The 21,263-nt window shown below is 46.0% G+C and overlaps 1 protein-coding gene across 1 annotated transcript in view; it reads right to left on the reverse strand.

Moving 5' to 3' along the window:
- Positions 1-21,263, reverse strand: part of PMFBP1 (polyamine modulated factor 1 binding protein 1) — a 2,019,859-nt gene that overhangs the window by 1,293,617 nt on the left and 704,979 nt on the right. The window contains exons 16-18 of the mRNA XM_085636957.1: positions 12,409-12,555; positions 11,562-11,720; positions 8,331-8,414 (exon numbers count right to left, since the gene is read on the reverse strand). Of these exons, the coding sequence (XP_085493083.1) occupies positions 8,331-8,414; positions 11,562-11,720; positions 12,409-12,555 (390 nt within the window). The remainder of the gene's footprint in view (positions 1-8,330; positions 8,415-11,561; positions 11,721-12,408; positions 12,556-21,263) is intronic.

Here is a 21,263-nt window from a genome sequence, read left to right on the forward strand (position 1 = left end):
TATTTTTCCAATCAGTAACTAAGAGAAAAAGATAAAGAAAGAATATTTTCATAATTTTTACGGTGTAGAGTCGTTTTTGGAACGGATGCACGCATGGTTCTTGTATGGGTATATTGTATGCTTAGCACTGCGCCTGTTTCCTGACCACTCGAGCCAAGCTACCACAGTGTGTCCGGAAGACCACCACCACCCCTTCTAGTGTGGGAGTGGTTTTCCAACATAAATTGGTGTTCAGTGGTGGGATAGAGCTGTGCCTACATATACTCAACAATAACTGTGGGTAGTCCATAGGCCTACACCGGGAGTTTTCTCAAAGCGGCCTTCCTAATTGTGGGATTTTGTTTTTTCCAAATTTACTCTGGTGGTGGGAGGAGGTATTATTAAAGGTACCCCCCTGCATTGTTACTGCACAAAACCTGTCCTCTAACCTGAGTGGGCAAGATGGAGTTTGTACTAGAAAATCTAGAAACGTACACTGTGGCCCAACTCAGGGAGTTTTGCCAGCGGGAGGGGGTGTACTGTCCCCCAGGAGCAAAGAAGGGTGCACTCCAAACCAGCTTAAGGGCTTGGGGGGAGGCACGCCGAGAAAGCAAGGCTGAGGAGGAAGACAGGGATGGAGAGCCTGACCCCGAGGGGGCTGAGATGTACCAACCTGAGGTGGGGAACCTGTCAGCAGGGCCCAGGACACTTTCTAGGAAGGGCAGCACTGTCTCTAGTGGGGGCTTATCCGAAGTGGAGTTAGCAGATCGGAGGGAGAAAAGACAGCTCACATGGGACTTAGCAAAGCTGGAGAAGGAGAAGGAGGAACAGAGGATGGCTCATGAGACGGAGAAACAGAAGATGGCTCATGAGATCAGACTGAAAGAGATAGAGCTTCAGATCCTAAGAATTGGGGCACCAACTGTTCCTAATGGTGGCAGCAAAGACCAAGAGATCACCAGGGAATCCAAACCCTACCTGCCAAAGGACGTAGTAGCTAGCTATGGGTTGGGTGACGACATCGCCAAGTGGCTAGCAGCCTATGAGGTCTCGTTGAGGGCCCATGGGGTTCCAGTGAAGTACTGGGGAGGGGGATTGTATAAGTACATGCCTCCAGCTGGTAGGGATGCTTTATTGGCCCTCGAAGAGGATGAGCAGACCCACTACCCCACCATGAAACTGGCGCTCATCAGAAAGTTTGGACTAACACCTGAAAAGTACAGACAGAAGTTCAGGGGTAGTCACAAGCTGGGCACACAGAATTGGGTGGACTTCCTGGACTATGCAAAGAAGGCACTGGAAGGTTGGATTCAGGGCAGTGAAGTAAGGAACTACGAGGAGCTGTTTGACCTAGTACTGAAGGAACACCTACTCGAGAAATGTTTCCCTGAACTGCGGCAACACCTGGTGGATAGCAAGCTGACCACTCCCCGGAAGCTTGCTGAGGAGGCGGACATTTGGGCTAGTACCCGGGTGTCCACAAGGGGGACTGGAGGGGATACTCAAAAGGCCGGACAGGGCGCCCCCCAGAAGAAAGAGGGGGGGGAAAAGAAAAAGGAGTTCTCCAAAGGCCCCCAAAATAACTTCCAAGGGAAGGGAACAGGATTCACCTCTAAGGCTAACCCACCCAGAAACCCTAATCCTGGCCAGAGTCAGCAGCCAAGGGTTGTCCATTGCTACGAGTGCGGTGGCGTTGGACACTATAAAGGAGATCCGAAGTGTCAGAAACGATCACCCCCTCCCACTGGAGGAAAGCCCCCCGGAGTAGCTAGTGTAGTGCTCGGGGAGGAGATGCCCTTAACTAAGGGAAGGGAGTGGGCGGGTGTCACTCTAGTGTCCCTGGGAGAACGGGAGATGGTTCCTAAGATCCAGGTGCCCGCAAATACCGCAAAGTATGGGCAGTGGATCACCATCAACGGCCAAAGAGGGGAGGCTCTGAGAGACACAGGAGCCAGTATGACTATGGTGCGTAGCCAGCTGGTGTCTCCAGAGCAGGTAATTCCCGATGTACTCCACCCAGCCGCGATGGCTGACGGCAGAACAGGCCACTATCCCGTGGCCGAGATTCCCTTTGAATGGGGGGGGGTTGCAGGTTCACTTCGAGTTGCCGTAAGCCCTGCCGTGCCAGTCGATTGTCTGCTGGGGAATGACATGGAGCACAACGCTTGGAAGGAGGTGGAATACCGGACTCACACCGAGATGCTGGGTACACCTGACTGGGCCTGTGTTAGCACAAGGTCCGAGACTACCCGAAGAGGGAGTTCATTCCGGCTGGAGCCTGGAACAAAGGCCCAGCCAGCTGCCAGTCAAGGGAAGAACCGAGGACAGGAGGAGCCTGCCTCGGCGTCTCCACCCCGTAGGACGGATAGGCCACCGGAGGTGGTGGACCAGGAGTCTGCGGAGGGGGACGTTACCCACCTGGAGGACCTACCCATCCCGGCCGAGTGGCACGTGGAGGGAGGCCCGTCCAGGGAGGAATTCTGCCAGGGCCAGAGGGAGTGCCCTACCCTTGAGGGGCTGAGGCGACAGGCCGAAGCCCAGGCAGCAGGGAACGTTGAAGGGAACTACAGTGTTTACTGGGAGGATGGCCTCCTCTACAGTGAACCCAAGGCACCCCTACATGGATCGTCACGAGCCTTGGTAGTTCCTCAACGTTATTGAGCCTTCCTTTTAGAGTTGGCTCACGAGATACCATTGGCAGGACACCTGGGGCAAGACAAGACCTTCGCCCGTCTTGTCCCACACTTTTATTGGCCTCAGATGAAAGTGTCGTCCGATACCTACTGCCGGACATGTGTGTCTTGCCAAGCCAGTGGGAAAACAGGGGTGAAGCTGAAAGCTCCCCTGGAACCACTCCCTGTCGTTAGCACCCCCTTTGAAAGGGTGGGCATCGACATTGTGGGTCCATTAGATCCACCAACTACAGCTGGTCACAGGTTTATCCTGGTTCTGGTGGATCATGCCACACGGTACCCAGAGGCAATACCTCTGAGGACCATAACAGCACCTGTTGTGGCTAGGGCCCTGATGGGAATCTTTACCCGAGTGGGTTTTCCCAAGGAAGTTGTGTCCGACAGGGGGACCAACTTCATGTCAGCATATATGCGGGCAATGTGGAAGGAGTGTGGAGTGACCTACCGGTTCACAACTCCTTACCACCCCCAGACCAATGGTCTAGTGGAAAGGTTTAACAAAACCTTAAAAGGCATGATCAGAAGTCTGCCTGAAAGCCTGCGGAGGAAGTGGGACGTCCTCCTACCCTGTTTACTTTTTTCCTACAGGGAAGTGCCACAGAAGGGAGTGGGCTTCAGCCCCTTCGAGCTTCTGTATGGGCACCCTGTACGTGGACCTCTTAACCTGGTGAGAGACGGATGGGAAAGAACTCCCAGAAAGCTCCCCCAGGATGTGGTGAGCTACATGCTGGCCTTCCGGAGCCAAATGGCTAAGATGTGGAAGCAAGCTTCTGACAACTTGGAAGTCAGCCAAGCAGTAATGAAGGCGTGGTATGACCACAACGCTCACCCGGTGGAGTTGGAGCCTGGCCAGAAGGTGTGGGTGATCGAACCAGGAGAGCTTAGTGCCCTCCAGGATCGCTGGTCAGGACCCTTTGAGGTGTTGGAGAAGAAGGGTAAGGCTACCTACTTGGTGGACCTGAAGACCCCTCGTCAGCCCCTGCGGGTGCTGCATGCCAACCGCCTCAAACCCCACCACGAGAGGCCCGAAGTCATCTTGATGATGGTGACTGACGGAGGAGAGGACGTGGAAAGCGAGCCTCTCCCTGATCTGTTTGCGTCTCAGGAAAAGGATGGGTCGGTGGAGGGAGTGATTCTCTCCCCATCTCTAACTCCTGAACAGCAGGAGGACTGTCGCCAGGCCCTGGGGCAGTACTCTGCGTTGTTCTCCCTTGTCCCGGGTAGGACTCACCTGTGCGTCCATGACGTGGACACAGGAGACAGCCCACCTGTGAAGTCCAAGATCTACCGGATGTCAGACAAGGTGAAGGCCAGCATTCATAGTGAAGTCACTAAGATGCTGGAGCTAGGAGTGATTGAACCTTCTAGCAGCCCCTGGTCCAGTCCGGTGGTGTTAGTACCGAAAGCTGCACCACCGGGTGCCCAACCAGAACTGAGGTTCTGTGTGGACTACCGGGGACTGAATTCAGTGACAAAGACTGATGCACATCCGATCCCTAGGGCGGATGAATTAATTGACCGGCTGGGAGCTGCCCAATATCTAAGTACCTTTGACCTTACCTCTGGGTACTGGCAGATCTCTTTGACTGATGGAGCAAGGGAAAGGTCAGCCTTCTCCACGCCCAATGGCCACTACCAGTTCTGTGTGATGCCCTTTGGGCTCAAGAACGCACCTGCCACGTTTCAGCGCCTGGTAAACCAGATCCTCACCGGAATGGAGAGTTTCTCTGCTGCTTATCTGGATGACATAGCCGTCTTCAGTAGCAGCTGGGAGGATCACTTGCGTCACCTGCAAGCTGTTCTCCAGGCCCTGAGACAAGCTGGATTGACGATCAAGGCCAGCAAGTGCCAGATCGGGCAGGGGTCGGTAGTGTACCTTGGACACTTGGTGGGTAGGGGAACGGTGCAACCCCTCCAGGCGAAGATCGAGGCCATCATGGCCTGGGAACCCCCCAAGACACAGACTGAGGTCCGAGCATTTTTGGGCCTCACGGGATACTATCGCCGCTTCGTGAAGGGGTACGGTACCATCGTAGCCCCTCTCACGGAGCTCACGTCCAAGAAACAACCTCGACGGGTAGTCTGGACGGAGGCTTGTCAGCAAGCCTTTGAGAAATTGAAGAAAGCCATGTGCGAGGCCCCGGTCTTAAGGGCCCCAGACTTTTCCAAGGAGTTCATTGTCCAGACAGATGCCTCAGAACATGGCATTGGGGCAGTGTTATCGCAACTCAACGAAGAGGGTCTGGATCAACCCGTGGTCTTCCTATCCCGGAGACTACTTCCCAGGGAACAGAAGTGGAGTGCAATAGAGCGTGAAGCCTTTGCAGTGGTATGGGCTCTGAAGAAGTTGCGGCCATACCTGTTTGGCTCGCACTTCCTAGTTCAGACCGACCACAGACCCCTTCGTTGGCTGATGCAAATGAAGGGGGAGAATCCCAAGTTATTGAGGTGGTCTATTTCCCTACAGGGGATGGACTTTCAGGTGGAACATCGGCCTGGAGTGGACCACGCCAATGCAGACGGTCTCTCAAGGTATTTCCGCCTTAGTGATGAGAACTCCCAAGGGGTTGGGTAGCTCTCCCCACTTTCAGCTGGGGGGGACGCGTGTTAGACCTGTCAGCCCTTTGGGTGGTCCCTCCTCATCATTATTTATTTTGTCCCACTTTTGCCTCAAACCCTGTTTGAATTTTTCCTTTTTGGGAACCACCAGACTTTTTCGTGTTGCTACAGATTCAGGGAGCCATTTTAGCTACCCCTGAAACTTCTGTCTGAGGGCCTGGAGCACAAGATGGTGGCCACCTGTGACATCACCAGCATCCACTGGAACCTACCAGCACCTTCCAGAACATTCCAGGAGATTCCAGAACTCTGTGACAGTTGGAGGCGGTTTAGAATGTTGGGAGGTTAAGACAGAATGTTGGCAGTTGGAGCTGGCAGTTGGCACCTGACTGGTGAAGAGAGAGCAGCACAACAGTGAAGGAGGAAGCAGTGAAGCAGCAGGGGTGGAAACTTGTGCCTGGAGTGGGGTCCATAAACCCACCCTTGATACTTGTCCCTACTGATGGATCCCAGCCTATAGCCCTGTGTGGGAAGAAGACAGAAAAACTCATCCTAAGGACCTGAACAGCAGGAACAGGCCTTAGAAGCAGAAAGCAGCAAGAACCTGACCTGGAAACTGGTTTCCCTGGAGTCCGGCGTCGAGTAGCCTGAGACCTGGAGCCCGAGGTGGAGAAGCGGCGCTGACTGAGGAAGCAGACGTCGTACCCGGAGCCGCCTGAGGTCGTGAGAGGGCGCCGACGGAGGTCGTGAGGAATACCAGAGGTCGAGGAGGAAGTGAACCGAGGTCGAGCGAGCGGCGTCATCGGAGGAGTGAAGTCCGCCCTCCGGAGTCGTCGGAGACCGAGGTGAAGTGTACCGGAGGTCGGGAGTGAGGATCGCACTCCGGAGTCGCCGGAACCTGAGGAGAGGAGCACCGGAGGTCGGGGGTGAGGATCGCACCCCGGAGTCGCCGGAAGTCGACATCGAGGCCAGGCCGGCTGACGTCATCGAAGCCGAGAGCGCCATCGGACCGGAGCCGCCCGAAGTCGACATCGAGTAGAGACTGCCCGACGCCGTCGAATCGGAGGTCGAGATCGAACCGAGGCCGCCGACATCGGACCGGAACCGCCTACCGGCGTCGTCAAAGAACTGACATTGTGCCGAGGCCGCCGAGATCGAACCGGAACCGCCTCACGGCATCGACACGACTCCAGCGGCGTCGGAACATCAGAAAAAGGGCAGTAAGTGGAGTAGAGGGCGCCTAAGGCCCTGTGGAGACCTGAGAGACTGTTCTAAGGGGCTAGGGAGGTGCTGAAACCCACCTGACTGTGCCTGGGGTGAACTGGGACTAACCTAGAGAGGTTGTGTGGAGAGAGAAAGCCAGGGCACTGGTATACCCCCCTTGGATCTACCTCAGATTAGGCCTCAGCCTTGTCCCAGCCAGGGAGTAGCCCCCCCTCAAGCCTTCCACAACCCTACAAGCTGTGCCTGGGCCATATCAGCCCTTAAGAATTGAAGTGTCATCTGATTATATGAGGGTTGCTGTATACTTTTAATTATTTATTGGGGATACTGTATTTATTGAGTTTTTACCTATTTATTGCTGCACTATATTTATAGGTCCACAGGACTTGTTGGTGTACAATATTTATTGGTACAGTATTTATTGCCTCAAAGTATTTAATTGTCTGTATATATTGCACTTGTATTTATGCCCTGTTATTTATGATCACCCCTATTTATTTCATCAAACAGCCAATATTTATTTGACCTGCACTAATTGAAACTTGTATATTGTGATTGACCTATTTATTTTTCCAATCAGTAACTAAGAGAAAAAGATAAAGAAAGAATATTTTCATAATTTTTACGGTGTAGAGTCGTTTTTGGAACGGATGCACGCATGGTTCTTGTATGGGTATATTGTATGCTTAGCACTGCGCCTGTTTCCTGACCACTCGAGCCAAGCTACCACAGTGTGTCCGGAAGACCACCACCACCCCTTCTAGTGTGGGAGTGGTTTTCCAACAGCCCCCCACTACTCCCATAAATGAAAGGCTCGAACAGCTTACAGCACTCAAATGCGCCTCCCCATGTTGTTGATTCTACTAGACCTTTAGGTGGACAAATACCTCAATATGCAAGATCACATCAGTGAAACTACCAGAGGAGCTAATTACCATTTGAGCACTTTAAGGAAAATGACCCTTTGTCCCTCGAGATGACTTTTAGCTAGTAGTCCAATCCTTAGTCCTCTCGCCCCTAGACTACGGGTGTGCCGCTCTTGCATGTCTACCCAAAGCTCGGTTGGCTCTGTTAAGGACCATTCTAAACTCAGCTGCTAGGCTCAAATGGCTCGCGTTTGAAGCCAGAATTCAGTTTAAGATAGCCTGCATTACCCATAAGGCTCTTCCTCACAACACTCCCATCTATCTGGCAAAAAAACTTGAATTATCAGGTGGGAGTTGTTCTCCAAGAAGTTCTAACTCTCTATTTTTGAAGCAACAGAAGTTAAACAAAAAGAAAACTTATAACCGCTCCTTTTCTGGGCTTGCTCCTTGAATTTGTAACGCAATTCCCCCTGAAACGAGATCTAATCCTTCAACCACATCCTTAAAAAAATAGTTTAAAATGCTGTTACTTAATAGATTCCTTCAGCAGTAGTTCCTGTTCTCACAAAGTTCGGACTATCTTACCTTTATACATTTCTGTATCCTGAGTACTGCAAGTCATTGTACATATTTTGTTTCTTGCCTTCTCTTTTTTGCTAACTGTATTTTTATCTGTTCACGACCAATGTTTTCTATGTTTAACTTGTTTTACTATTTGTAGGGCACTCTGATAACCGGATGGGTCATGTTCACAGTATAGAAAACTCCTAAAATAAATAAAAAATATACAAGGGAAACAAGAGCCTGGGCAAGCCAAACAGAAACCAGCTTTGGGGAGATAACAGCTAAAGCAAAAGGTAGAAAGCTTACCAAAGAGGGTACCCAAAAGAGAGACAATGACAACGGATAATAGAGAGGAAAATAAACATCTGGTTGTGTTATAATTACATTTTTGAATGCAGCAATAGAAGCTTATAGTTCACAAACAAAATAGAAAGAAGAAAGGTACCTTTTGCTCAGCAACTTGTGCCGCAGCTTTCACCTTCAGCAGCTCCTGTGTCAGCTTCTCAATCTGACTGTCCTTATGATTAAGCTTCAAGGAAAAGGCAAATCAATGTAAATGGCAGCTCTACTGATCATGGTAAAAGAGGAGCGGCAGTATCGGCTCTTCCATAAGGCACAGTAAGGCAGAAGGCATAGGGCACCACTAAGTGGTAATGCCAAATGACTTCAAAATGCTTCAATATGGCATCTTATCACTTTATAAACAGAAGTACAGCAACAAAATGTTATTTTAGCAGGACCCCAAAAAATACTTGCATCATTTCAGGGGGAATGGGAAGATTACTGGCATTGACAGAGTATGGATACCAAATCAAGTCAGATCTGATCTTCTCATGAGCATGAACGATTTCTAGGTTAACAGGCCCAGGCTTTACACAGAGAGGGTCAGGAGGGTCCTCCCAGGAGTACAGGTAAAGTGGCCTCTGCCACCAACCATTAGTGTTCCAACAGTCCGGTTTAAAGATGCCCTGGCTGCCCACCCATATGTGGGAGTGTACACTCTGCGTGGGCTATCCGACCAACCAGGATTCTTGCTCTGGTGGAATGCTGAAAAACATGGAGCACACTTATGGACCTGCAGACCACAGTTAAAAATCAGAGCAGGTTAGAAAACAGAGAACATGGACAGAAAGGACCAACTCTTCCAGCCTGGGGAAGAATTTAGTTGTTACTTACTTTGGTATTCATCCCACCATTTCTAACTTCGTTAAGGTGAAGGTAATCTTTGGATAATAATCAACTAAAACACAAATTGAGGCAGTGTTGCCTGTGTATGACAGATTTAGAAAGTATAACTGTTTAGACCACTCATACAGCAATATGAACCTGTCCTGGTGATGATCTAGTGAGGAATACTCTAGTGGTGATTCATACAGAGTCCTATTTTGCAATGAACCAACAGCACAGATGATACCGAATGACAAAGGCAACCTGTACTAGCACAGAGAGGCATCTTCAGAAACTAGCTCTGTGAGTAGGAATGCTGAAATCTCCTTGAATTCATTGTCTTTATTTCTGAGTTAAGGATGCCAATGGGGAAGAACGCACTTCACTACTTAATCATAATCTTAAAGTGTGTGCCCCCCCCCCCCCCTATATTTGTTAAGGCCCCTCAAGGGTTTTTCGTCTGAAGAGCGCGTGTGTGCTTTGGAGGGGTACGTGACCTGACAAAACATAAGCAATATTTCAAGATTCTAAAAGCGCACTGCTCCTTCCTGTTGACAATGGAAATAACTGTATAACACGGGGTTCAGGAATGCACAGAACTATCTGCCCAGGCTGTACCCACTGATGGTGAACACTACATTAATTGTAAATTGGAGAACAGATTATAAGGTGCAGTTTCCAAAATGTATGCTGAAATGCCAGCGGAGCACTATATCCGCCACCCAGTACAATTTCAAAGAAGGCAGTAATCTCAACACTAAAAGAATTCCTATTAAAGTCCCAGCCTTGGTCCTGTCTTTAACCGAAACTGCTAAATCAAATCGTTTTATTCCGAAACACAGATTTCCCTACTGGGCATAGCTAGCCATGGTGCCTAAGGTGCTGTGGCACCGGGACCAAGGGGCCTATCAAATCCCGATTATTTCTGTAATTTGATAACAAATCAGCAGCCAGAGAGACCATTTTCCTTGCTTGCTCTAGGGTCCATGGTACCCTTTCTACACCACTGATTGCCCTATGGCCAGCTTGAAGGTTGTACAGTTCCCAAAGTTTTGTTTCACTTTACCTGTCTGTCAGTAACACAAACACTGAGTCAATTTTTTAACAGTGCTCTTGGTTCAACTTGGAACTCCAGTACAAAATTAATGGAGGGGGATATGTAGAAGAAGAAAATGCTAATCTATCAACATAGGAACTACTCGTAACTATCAATACCTTTTGATCCAACTTAGCTTTGTAGTGGACTCCCATTGCATGTATTGAAGCACAAACATTCTTACTAATGAGAATGTAACAACGTAGTTCTAGTTTGCTGAGCCATACTACTGTCTGTGGGTGCTGTTATGTTTATTTAGCATCTACTGTGGGCAGAAATTGTGTATTGCTTGCATGACGGCAGTCCACCTGAGAGTGAATCGTCCTAAGATGCCGGCACAAGCTAGCATGCATTGAAGCGTTAACTTGGTGGATGCTACATAGAAGGAAAAGTACGCTCTTTCAGTCCTGGTTTAGTCAGAATACTTTCGTGAAGGAAAGGAGGTCCATTTTATTGTGATGCAGTGAACCAAGTGACGTGGGTCATTCAATTTCCTTTGACACTGAAGCACATTCTGAAATCCTGGATAAATTGTGTTACTACCTCGTGTGTTTCCTTATATGACCAAATTAGGAGCATTTAACAGTAGCTTAAGTCGGCGTATTCATATTTTATGTCAAAGCTACATTTGAAAAGTTAATTGCCATTAGGACTGGACAGTTTCAGAATTCATGTGTTATTGCTGTACTCCCATTACCTGTATAAGGTGATGTCTAAGGGGCATATGTATGAAGCCCATTTCCCGTTCGCAAATCGCAGAATCGGCCCGTTTGCGAATGGGAAAATGCCTTTTGGGATGTATCATCCCAAAAGGTCCTCGCAAAATAGGGAATTGCAAAATTTGCAATTCCTTACTTTGCATAAGCATTTAAGGAATCGCAATTTGCGATTCCTTAAATGCGATGTAAAAAGCACCCAAGTTGTGCGATTTCTCCTTCAGAAATAGCAAATTACCACCAACTTCAAGTTGGTGGTAAATTGCGATTTCTTTGAAAAATTCACTTTTTTGCATTTTTCAAAGTGCCATGAGGCGCACATACATGCCCTTAGGGCATGTATGTGTGCCACATGTGCACACATGCAAATTTCAGGGGTGCAACAGGGTGTCCTTTAGACACCCTGGCACCCATGAAAATTGCATTCTCAATTTGCGATTCTCTAATTGAGAATCGCAAATTGAGAATGTCTTCCCATTCATTCCTATGGGCCTCTAGGCCCCCAGGAATGAATGGGGAGGTATTCCTTAATTGCGAATCGCAATTTGCAATTCGCAATTACGGAATATGTAGGATTCGCAAAATCATTTGCAAATCCTACATACATAGTGTTTTGCGATTCTCAAATAGCGATTCGCAAAAAATCGCTAAATCAGAGTTTGATACATATGGCCCTAAGTGCTTGAATGATACTTACTTTGGTGGCGACAAGGGTCTGTTCATTTTCCACTGCCAGGATCTGGGATTCCAGTCGGGCATGAAGGTAACCAGTTTCTTCCTCCAAGCGATGACAATAATCTTGCAGCTTGGTTTGTTCCTCTTCGATTTCACTGATTCTCTGCTCTTTTTGACTGATCTAATAAGCATATAATCAAAAAAGGCAATTTTGGAAAGATAACGAAAACAAAACCATGGACCCTAGCTGGAGGTAGGGTTGTCAATTGGAATGTTGAAACAAGTATTAACTGGAACCTAATAATTATTGCAGTACCAATGAGTTTATTAGTAGTACAAAGAGCTTGGCTAGTGGTTCCAACTGGATAAAAGCTCACATCGCTATGATGTGACCCATTCTCCATGGTGATGGATGGGTACGTACGGGGAAAAGGCCTCCTTATATTATGCCTACAAATCAGTGCTGTTTTGTAGGCTCCATAGCATTATGATAAAGGAATATTTGAGCTAAAATTCATGAAAAAGAGTTATACTATAATATGAGCTCAGAACTCTAAAGGATGAAGGTACAATAATTGTAGAGTTCATCCCCCAACGACAGGATGGACAGGCATGGCTAAACTCTGGCCACAGGATGGAGGTACAATTATTTGACTTTGGAGTGAAGATGCATCCACTCTGGACCTTTAGCCCCTAAAGAATAGCTTATAGTACAGTTCCATTTTAAGTCCCTTTAGAAAGGAGAAGAACCCAAAGGATGGGGGGAAAATCCATGTGATTGCTGTTTTCTTCTACTGAATGGAGAAAAACAGTGCTGGTGTGGAAATCTCTAGAGTTTGGAGAGAAGGCCAGTTTAATGTCTAACTTACTTGATCTTTGGAACTCTGCATGTTATCGATATGTTGCTGGTGCTGGATTTCCAGTTCCCCAATTGTCTGCTCCTGCTGGATTTCCCTTGCCTGTAGCTCTCGATGGGCCTCTTGCAATCTTTGAAGTTGCTCACTCCTCTCTGCAGACTAAAATACAAAATAGTGCAAAAAAGCTCAAACCTTACCTAAAGCATGCTTCTAATTCTTATGAGTAATTTAATAAGGCGCAAGGAGAACTTTCCTTGACTGTGAACAAAGGAGAGAATAGAAAATAAATGATCAGCTTCAAACATCTGTATTGATTGGTAGGGTTATGTATTGGTGGTTTATTTGATCAATATTACTTTGAAGGCACGTGTGATTTACTCCAGACGTACTTTTTAAGTGAGGCTCAAAAAGAAAATGAGTTACTTACCTGTAACTACGGTTATCTAAGTATTGGTATCTTTCATAGATTCACATGCCTGAATGATTCCCTGTTGTTGAGATGGGAGTCCCATCTCAACGACGGGGAATGATTCAGGCATGTGAATCTATGAAAGATTCCCCAATACTGGATAAAAAAATGTAGTCGCGAAACAATGCATTAAAATGTCTGCAACGTATGTTTAGCAGTAATGGGTTGTTGCTCTCTGGGAGGGCTAAAGATGGTAAAAGGCATGAAGAAGGCATGTAATGGACCAATGGGGCGAAGAAATAACAGAGCGACATGGGAGCCAGCACATGGCAAGCCTATGGTCGGACTGAAGCCCACAACAGTAGATACAGCATGTCTCTTTGAGACAGCGCATGCGAAACCGTCTAGAGCCAAACCTTAAAAAGGAAACAAATAGGTACAAACAAGGAACTCATGTCTGAGTTACTAGAACTAAGTTGAACTTTTAACATCAATTCAGATGCAAGATCATCCACATTTCAAACCATTACTTGTCTTGACAACCACACCACTGGGAAGTGACAGTGACCACAGAGAGTTCTGCAATGTGACCACGTCTAGTAGATTAAGCTATTGTTTAAAAATGCCCCCTTCATTAGTTTAAGGGTATTGCAGGCAAAGTCGTTATAGCTTAAAGAGATCACTAACACCAGTTTTTTAGTTTATTTAATTTACTTAAAAGTAACAAAGTTGCTGTAATTGTTTTAGTAATAGGAAAAAAGTAATCTCTAAAAACAATGAGGCTGAATTTATTTATTTAAACAACTTTATTGGCATTTCAATATTACATACGGAAACAATGTCAGGAATAGCCCATACATAATTGTACCCAAATGGTATATTCATTACTAGACTTTATACATTCTTATACATTATTCGGGTTGATACACGTTCTACTGATACAGCCAACTGTAGACTATTCCTCGTTCCCCACTCCCTAATATGGATTATTACCTTTGTCTCTAAATTACTTACGTGCATGCCAACATTTCCCCTCAACTCCCACCACACCCCTGTCAGAGTCTGTATTACCTTTGACGTCTATGCAATGTACGGTTTGCTCAACTGCTTTGCGTGTGTTTGTCTTGTGTGTTTCTGGTGTCTATTGTCCTAGTCTCTATCTACTCCTCTGATGGGGGCTGTAGGTCAGCTATCATTACAGTCCATGCCTGGAGGTCGTCTTCTAGGTTGTCGACTCTCCGGACTTGTTTCATTCTTACTCTCTTGGCTGTTGCCCACTCACACATCTCCTTCAGCCATCTTTCATGCTTCGGGGGTTTCGGTTTTAGCCAATCAATCGCAATTTGTCTTTTTGCTATTACTAAGCCCAGCAGCACAAACATTCTACACAAGTTCCGATTTTTGGGCATTGGAAGAAGTCCTAATAGGACTGTTCGTACCGTCCCAGGCCTCCCATCCCGAGGATACCCGTATTTGCTGCAGTACCTCCTCCCAAAGAGTTACCACCATCGTACACGCCCACACCACATGCAGGAAGTCAGCCTCCAACTCCCGGCATCTGGGGCACTTACTGGATCGTTATGGATATATGTTACTCAGTACTTTCGGAGTAAGAGAAGCTTGGTGAATGAAATTATATTGTATTAATTTAAAAAAGAGCATTAGAGCACCCACGTTTTACCCCTTCATGTATTCTATTAAACTCTTTCTCTGCCATGTGTTCTCCTGTCGCCTCCTTCCATCTCGCCTGGATGGGGAGTGGATTTCGTGGTAGGTCCTCACGTATTGCGTTGAACAGATTGGTTATCATATGCCTGTTCCTGTGCCATGTATAGCATCACTTGTAGAGTTCTCGTTACGGGGGGTTCCTCCGGTTCTCGTTACGGGGGGGTCCTTCGGAAATGTCGGCCATAGTTCACTGGCCACTCTGGAGATCTTTGCATACTGCAAAAACTCTCCTCTGCCCAGATGAAAAGAGGCCTCCTCATCCTCCCTCGTTATAAACTGGCCATTGTGGTATAAGTCCCCCATCGTCAGACAGCCCACTGTCTACCATTTGCAGGATCGACATTGATTCTGTGATCCAAGCAAACGGTGGCGTCACCCATAGGGGCGCATCCAGTGCGTATGGTGCATGCTTCACCACTTTTCTGATTGTGGTTTCCCATACCTCAGCAACGTGCCGAATGATGTATGGGGAGTCTCTGGGAACCCCTTCACCTCGCATTAGTAATTGCGGTAGGGATCCTCCCTCGTATGACCCCGCTAAGAGACTTTTTTCCTAATTGTCTTGGTCCTACAACCAATGTATTGCGTGCTGTAGCTGAGGAGCCATATAATAATACTCGATACATGGGACCTCTAATTCTCCCAGTTGTCAAGGTCTCTATAATGTAGAGAGCCTAATGCGTTTATGTTTGGGAACCCACAGCAGGTTGGTCACCGAGTTCTCCAGCGTTCTAAAATATTTGGCCGGGATTTTGTATAGTGAGTTTTGTAGTGCGTAAACGCATCTTGGCAGAATGACCATTTTAGTGATCACAACCCTGCCCATAAGGAACAGGGTTAAGTCCCTTCAAAAACGCATGGTCCACGGATCCCGTCCACCACCTTTCCTATATTAAGTTCCAGGAAACTTTCGGCCGTAGGTGCCAATTTGATCCCCAAATATCTATGGGCCATCGTCGTCCATGGCAACCAATGAGGCTGAATTTATGTTACTGATAAATACTCCTTTGAGTGCCCCAAAAATCTTTAATGCTTACAAACATCAAAGACGAGTTGTTTTGCTTTATTTTCAGTGATTTAATGTAACGAGGCTGTAATTATTTAGTAGGGCAAGGAAATGAGTGAAAAGGGCCCAATATGTGTTAAGAACAAAGCAGAAAATTGACCCTTTCTGTGCAACAAAAATATTTATTAGTTAAAACAGACAATAAAACTAAATTATTTTGAACGACTTTTACTTAAAAACAATAACTAATGCTACAGCAGAGACCTTAATAAAAAACCGTGATTACTCATGAAAATGTATTCATTGAAATGGAATCGTGTAATAAAGGCATAAGTAATAATGAGGCAGATAATATGTAATTGAGAAGCACAAATGTTAAACATAATGTTGGCCACTGTGAAATAAAATGTTATAATTAAAAAGTATTAGAGCCAGAGCTAAAAGTGAGTACAGGCTGAGGTGTTTGATGCAAGTGTGATCCGGTACAGTAATGCTTAATTGAGACAGCAAAATACAAAACCCACTTTGTTATGCCAGTACATGGACTCCTACACATGCCAAAAGACAATAAAATTGTAGCCGTGGGAACACGCCACTATCTTGTGGACAGAAAGTGGCTGCACCAGCTGTAGAACGTACCTCTGGTTAGAGCTCAGATCTACATCGAGGTGATATCACTTACTGCTTCCACTTAGTAGATACTAGCCCCTGGAGCTGCCCCGTCACTTACCTACACCATCCGCCTACCACAGCACAAGCATGGCCGCTACTCCCAGCCAGGCCTAGGGAGAAGCCGTGTTGAATTTCTCAGAGGAGCCATCGACTACATCGACTGCAGCCTCTGTTCTGCATTTCTCCAAGTCCAAAAGGATAAAAATAACAGGAACAAGTTGTCGGAAATGAAATTTCAATTCATGGAGAGCCTTTCTCCACTCAGTGCCTGCTCCCAAGCAGGGAGATCAATAGTGTTTAGACAGCGGAGGAAATTTTTTTCTTCCCTCTTAAAGAACCAGATCAATAAAGAAAAAAAATCCTTCAGACCTCGGAATGTGTTGTAGCAAATGTGAACAAACCAGGGGCCCAGGGCTAAACAAACTGACTGAAGACAGCAGGCAGCATCCACTGGAGTCTGTCTATAGAGGGAAGTCGCTGGGATTCAAGATCAAATACAGAACAGAATTAAGTATCCCTTCGGGGGGACACTGTCAACTTAAGAGGCTCTCGGAGATCCACAGTCGTGGTGGACAGGCAAGTCTGATCTAGGACAGCACTTGGGATATTGAGGCATCCTTGAAATGACAGCCGACCACTGCCATATCTGTACCCTTACAGATGTATGGAGACAGACACCAATTGTAAGTGAGGTAGGGCATCACTCGTCTGAGACAGTCCTCTCTCTGACTAGTACAAAAACACCAATGTAATCAGCGTACCCACTGCGGAGCACTTATCTACGGGCCAGATGTAAACATTGGTGGGGTGAAAAAGTGAGTCATATTTGAAGGAGTGTTACATCCTCTCACAGACTGCTATGCAACGTTATCACGTGAACACATTGTTTCAGCGGCATAGTAGAAACTTTCAGAATTTTGGCCATCGATTCACAGACAGCCCGAGAACAAAGATAAAGTTGTAAAGTTACTCCCACATTAAAAGCAAATTTCCTTCTTTCTTGGAATTTACAGCAGTACTTATGGGATGCTGCGAATGTCACAACTGAACTGCTCACAAGTGTAAACGTTTATACATATAGAAATATAAGAAGTCTATTTTTCTGCATGCATAAATGTAAACAAGTACATTTGCACTGGTTAACATTTTTCGTTTCTCCATGGGGAAAATGTTTTCCTCAGTGAAGAATCTACTGTTGTTTAGGCCGCAACCAATTCCGAGAAAGTGCCTTCTCCTTGGACACACTGAAAACTGATTTACTCCTGCCATTAACCAGAGTAAACATTTGACTTTTTTTCAAAGTCGTTAACATCCAGAAAAGGTTTTGTGAATAAACACAAATGTTGAAGTTTTTTTGTGCAAGTGTTGCTGTTCCAAACTCTCACAACGAGCTGTATAAGCAGAGTTTCTCTTACAAAAAACTCTGCCATAATGGTGTAATTCTAAGTCTGAATCAATCCATTTTAGAGGACATAATCCCACCATTGGGATTTTGCACTCTTAAATTCTGATATATGTGCACTCAGGCTACGTGCAGAAATGCCAAAAGAGTTGTGGATTGGGCTATCTGAATCTGCAGTCGTTTTGTGTGATTTTCCCGTTCCCACGAGGACTTCTGTGGCTGGTACTATATTCTAATCCACTGAGTATGGCTCCCCTCACCTTCCTCCAATGCGATAGTCACCCCTTTCACCACCGTCATCCATTTGTGGCAATAAGGTATTCCAGTGCACAGGTGGCTGATCCACTCCCGGTCCCAACCTGAGTAAATATTCCATTCCGGTTCACCAGTGTTTTCCTCTCGGGACTCCATTGATCGGCTAATCAACCCTCCCAATGTACACGTCATGTGGGTATCCACGCTTCCAGTTGCCTCATTTTTGATGACTGGTGAGCCTACTCAATCAATCAATGTCATTAAACCGGAAACAAGTCTTAAATAAATAACATAATACTGATAATTACAACTCTAGAGTGAAATCCACTAAACGACAGATGCTCTGTGTAATAGAGGATACTATTCAATCAATGAATGCCATGAAACGGGACACAATAGTTATAGAAGAACATAATCCTATTAATTTCAAATCAAGAAGTGAAACCACAGCAAACAAATGTCACACGAGTGTAGTGTGAGATCTGACAGACTCGTACAAAACACAACTGTATGTCGCAACACACAGCATGAAAACACGAGTGCTATGAAAGATTTGAAAGAATGTTGCTTGATACTGCGGAAATTCAAATCTTGATTGCACCTTGAGTCTTCCCGTGCTGGTATTCCATTCGCTTTGATGGTTTTTATCTTTTGTTTACAATAGTGCGAAGCTTGAGCGTCTGCAGCTGGATAAACGACTTTTACTTGCGAGGACCCTCAGGATCAACCATTCCCTGATTCCAGCTACAACGTGAACATAGCTGCCCTGGTTTCTATTCTGGATTACTGCCCGGTGTTTTGTCAACTGAACAATGAAAATACCAAAATGAATTCTAAAGTCACAAAGACAGACAACATTCCCCACTTATTATGTTATGTTACAGGGTTTTCTATAGCGCTCGATCACCGGTCAGGTTTCTTGGCGCTGGGTAACAGAGACAAAGCACTGCAGGCAAGAACGTAGTCGCAGGCTTGTCTGAAGAGCCAAGTCGTCCAGAGTCCCCGGAATCTCATATAGTTGGATGTAGATCGCGACTCAGGGGGAAAGGAGTTCCAGATGCGAGAGGCAAGAACAAACAATCTGGAACCTCCCTGTCTCTTCTTTTTAAATGAGGGCACTGTGTGGAGGTTCTTGTGAGTGGACCTTAAGTTGCGATTAGGGGTGCATTTTCTTATTCTTGATGATGTGAAAGAAGTACTTTTGCCGAGAGGAGATTACAAACTGATACAACCCATTTTAAAAATAGAGCGCTATTCCACAGGAAGCCGGTGAAGCTTTCTCAGCAAGGGGGTGATATGGCAATGCCTAGGCTGTTAACAAATAAGCCTGGTAGCCTGGTTTTGAATCAACTGAAGTCTATGTTTCAGGCCCTTAGGTAGGCCAAGAAATGAAGAGCTGGCATAGTCTATTCTAGAAATGACTAACCCCAAAATGACCTGGACCAAAGCATCAAATGGAAAAAATTTGCCAATCTTCTTGATTGCCTTATGCATAGTTGGTTTCGATAGGTATTATGCTGAAACTGTAGATTTGTAATGTCTGGAATAACAGGCAATCACTACACCAGAGGGTATAGCATACGTCCAGAACTTCACACTACTACCATACAACACAAAGCAGAAAGCATGACAGCTTAGTTTGTAAGCTTTGGTGCTTCGTCCTACCATTTCAGTTCCCAGAACTGGAGCTAAATAGGCATTTAGGGATCCAAAAAGTGACGACACAGCAATATGGGCATCAGACGGTACAATGAGTGAGGGCACAGTGATAAAGACTGCAGAGGTAGCACACTATCCGTAAAAACCTAAAACAGGCCATTTTCCACTAATGGATACTATTCCTTAAAAAGATTTCTCATCTTTGAGGGTTTGTGAGCAAAATATTTAAAAACTGGATTGACGAGTCACTGAAAGAAGGTAAAAAACAAGGAAAGAATCCATGCAACTTTTCCTCTATCATCACTGTAATTGTGGTTTAACTGTGTTTGGATTCCTCAGAGTGCAAATATAAATAAGGCTCCCTGTTTTCCATTTTTACTGATTTTTACAAATAAATACAGACAGAAAACCATTCATTTTCTTGTCTGTATTTATTTTTAAATATGGATAAAAACGGAAATTGGGTGCTTTTTGAGTGATTCTAAATATACTTTGACATGACTGTCAGGCCAATAACGGTGTGGATTGATAGGTAAGGGGTTTAAAAAAGAAAGGAATTTTATTTAAAAAGCTTAAACTGCAGTAGCAATGCACAAGGTTGATACTGAAATGTGCATATTTTCATGTAAGTGCATTGATTTATCTTCGGCAGTTGTTCATATCCCTGAAACCTGGCAGGCATTCAAGCATGACTGCATATTTATTGGTTAAATAAATGTGGAAATATGCCAGTTTCAGATTTACTTTTTTCAAAAAACCCATGATAAATATGGATAAATATAGATAAAGCTGACAAAAAATAAATATGGATAAATATAGACGGAAATGACTAAAAAATAAATACCATAAAACCGGGAGCCCTAAATATAAATCATCAGTATTTAGCCGTTTCTCTGAATGAGACGAATCATAGCCAGCTATTTAACCCCTTCCCCGCTCATGACGGAACCGCTCCGTCATGAGCCACGGTTGCCGTGTGCTCATGACGGAGCGGTTCCGTCATGCCACGACCGTTGGCGGCCGCTCCGCCCACGCAGCGCTGTTTCCCCGCCTGTGCGGGGGGACAGCGCAACTGGGCGGAGTCATGACGGAACCGCTCCGTCATGAGCACAGCTCAACCGTGGCTCATGATGGAGCGGCTCCGTCATGAGCACAGCGCCACCGCGCTGCCCCCCCGCACCCCCCAGCGCTGCGGCGGAATTCCCGCCGCAGCAAAGGGGTTAAGCAAGTGTTGGGACTTATGGCTCAAAAGCAGCATACGTACTGAAGAAAATGTCATGTACATTGGCATTACAGATACCACTGCAGGGTGCAGTCAAACTTTTTATCCTCAGTGCCTTGCTAATATCAACGCCTTGGCTTCCAGCATCGAATTCATCTCTGAGACTGAATCTCAAGCAAATTCTCCACAATTCCATGTATGGGAAGAATTATGTAGGGTATGTGAACTTTCCTACAAATGCCCAGAACTTGGATTAGTGTAAGGACACACTGAGGGCTGAAGAGTGGAGCAGCTCACAAAAGTGGACTTTGATCTCTACCATAATTGATTCAAGGTGCACTACATAAGACTCTGGAACCAACATTAACTCCTCACAGGCCCACACTTCACAGTCATTTACTAAACAAGTTGAAACAGAGTAATTCATTGTCTGAAGAGGTTGGTGTCTTTCTTTCTCTTTTTGTCAGAGGAGTGGCTGTGTGTGAAAGATAGACAGAGTAGATCTGAGACAATA

The sequence above is a fragment of the Triturus cristatus genome, chromosome 12 (assembly GCF_964204655.1).
Source record: "Triturus cristatus chromosome 12, aTriCri1.1, whole genome shotgun sequence".
Lineage (NCBI taxonomy): Eukaryota > Metazoa > Chordata > Amphibia > Caudata > Salamandridae > Triturus > Triturus cristatus.